At 42.2% G+C, this 2500-nt stretch overlaps 1 protein-coding gene across 1 annotated transcript in view; it reads left to right on the plus strand.

Annotated features, from left to right (window-relative positions):
* Positions 1–2500, plus strand: part of LOC125048334 (alanine--glyoxylate aminotransferase 2, mitochondrial-like) — a 9861-nt gene that overhangs the window by 2562 nt on the left and 4799 nt on the right. Inside the window, exon 2 of the mRNA XM_047647002.1 lies at positions 1176–1243. Within this exon, the coding sequence (XP_047502958.1) occupies positions 1176–1243 (68 nt within the window). The remainder of the gene's footprint in view (positions 1–1175; positions 1244–2500) is intronic.

The following is a 2500-nucleotide window of genomic DNA, read 5'->3' on the forward strand; positions in this document are numbered from 1 at the left end:
GGAGCCATAAAATAACCAAAATAAAAGCAAAGAAGTTTTTTCTTTGTTCGCGGTTCCATCAAATTAGGAATGCTATCTCTACCATTTGTTCAGCATGATTATATTTCCGCCAGACATATTCTGCATCTGCCTTGAACTACCAGTTGCCTTGATAAACGCCTTTTGCAGAAACCACTGCCTTGCTGCCAGCAGCTCCACTGTAGACATAGCACGGGGAGCTCATGGGGTACTATCCTTGAACCCCAAGGCTCCAGTTTAACGCCCCAACCAGGGCAATATATATATATATATATATATATATATATATATATATATATATATATATATATATATAGTAGCAATACGACCCCGCAACCTTAAGTTCGGCATACCTGCCAAGTTGGGTCACTTCAGGCCCACAGCCTTGTCCTCGCTCATTGGAGAGCGGGCTACCTTCGCTTCATGCGCTCTTACACAGCGCTAGAGTAGTTAAACTGCAGAATCCAGAACCGAGATCAGCACTCCCTGATCCTCTAACTGACCACGACAGCAGCAGCAGCAACATAAGGACTGCCCAGTCTGCAGTTCACCTACAGTACCCAGCCATACCATGGGAATTCACAACCACACAATAACTCCATAAAGAGAGTTCAAGTTAAAGTAGTAGATGCATTACCACTTACTACAATATATATATATACATAAACATATACCTATATATTATATATATACACATGTAATTTATATATACATATTTACACACATATATTATGTATTTATACATATATACACCAACACATATTCATACATGCGTGTGTGCGTGCGAGTGCGTGTCCGTGAGATACACAAGAGAAGCGTACACTCTCCAGATAGGGGCATGGCAACGGGGGATGGGGAGTCATGACCCAAACTTTTCTGTATTCTTTGTAAAAATAATGAATATGCCTTCCGAAGTTAGAATCCCGCTCAGGAGCTTAAAACGACCCCGAAGACGATCTTTTAAAATCTTTTTCTTTCTCTCTCTAGCCGTGACAGCGCGCGAGCGTGTGTATATACGTGCTTGAATGAAACCGTCATATGCCAAAATGACAGTTGTGCTTCTTATATAAAATCCTCCAGCCTTGCATTGCTTTGTGTGATAGGAAAAGTTAACAAGCAGTAAGCAAAAGAGGGCTGAAGTACAACTGCATTTTCAGGAGTACGACACCTGTCTTCGCCCGGCGTCGCAATGCCACCTTGTGACCACCAACCGACGCCATATTCTGTAAGTATGAACACGTCAGCGCAGTGCAAGGAAATGTTATAGGACTTGCAAAGAATTTACTCGTCTTACTTGAAATTTTCAAAATTACTTCTGATTAAGAGAATACCATGATTGGAGATTCAACAAAGACTACGGTTATCTGATTTATTTCTTCTCACTTTGAAATGATTAATTTAACTAATGGTTAATGGTTACAAAGCAAAATATATAAGTGCTAAACATCAAAGGTCATATAGCACTATTAAGAGGTGTAATAGTGAAGAGGATAAAAGGGGTGGGGGTTAGCTGATGATTATACGTGCTATACTTCAGAAGTCGTGTAGCAGTTCATGAAGGTAAGGATTAACAAGGGCGATTTTATCAAAGTCGACAAAGTAGGAGGAGGATGGATATCGGCCGGAACTTTGAGCGTGGAGGGAGCGGAAGTTGTGGAATTTGAGGGTGGATGAGGGGTTTCGGTGTCAGTTTGGGACTCGAGTTGATAGTTTTGAATATCTTCAAGAGTTTCTGTAAAGGAGTTGGTTGGGGAGTTTTGTGAGACAAAGGTGCGTGACTGTGCAGAGCAGTTTGATCGAGAATGACCAGGTAGGGCACATAGAAGGCATCTGGCTGTGGAACGGCCGTGTTTGGCAGGCTGGCCTACACACCAACAATTCTGACATTGATGGGGAAAGGTTGATATGGTCGGTCAGGGAGGGATTCTCCGCCAATGTAAACATTGAAGGGGAGGTCATGTCTACGGAATGTAATCTTGGCAATAATGGTGGGGACTTCCGACGGCCTCTAGGAAGAATGGTGTATCATTGCACTGATACTGCATCATAGTCCATGAGGCAGGCGAATATCTTCACAATCTGATCATTTTTTGTTTTAGACAGGGCGGCAGTTTGTGGGGGAGATGGAGACAGTTCCAGCACAAGTAGGCCTAATGGTTAATGGTTAAAGCAAAATAAATGTGCTAGACATCTAAGGTCATGTAGCACTATAGTAAATGGTAGTGAAGGGTGGTTGAGTTAGTGATTAGTTGTCAAAGTTGGGCAAAGGAATTGACGAGTAAATGGGTTAAGGTTGGGTAAGGTAATGTATAGGGGTTAGATCAAGTGAAGTATGTATATGCATTTGAGGAATGAAAACAGGTTGTCAAAGCAGAAAGTGTGAGAAGTTGTGGGAGGGATCACGAAAATCGGTCCCATTTGGCTGGGCTAAATAGATTATTTAAGAATTTTGTAGAGATGGGGGTAGTAGAAGGACGGGGGC

This window comes from Penaeus chinensis, chromosome 4 (assembly GCF_019202785.1).
Source record: "Penaeus chinensis breed Huanghai No. 1 chromosome 4, ASM1920278v2, whole genome shotgun sequence".
Lineage (NCBI taxonomy): Eukaryota > Metazoa > Arthropoda > Malacostraca > Decapoda > Penaeidae > Penaeus > Penaeus chinensis.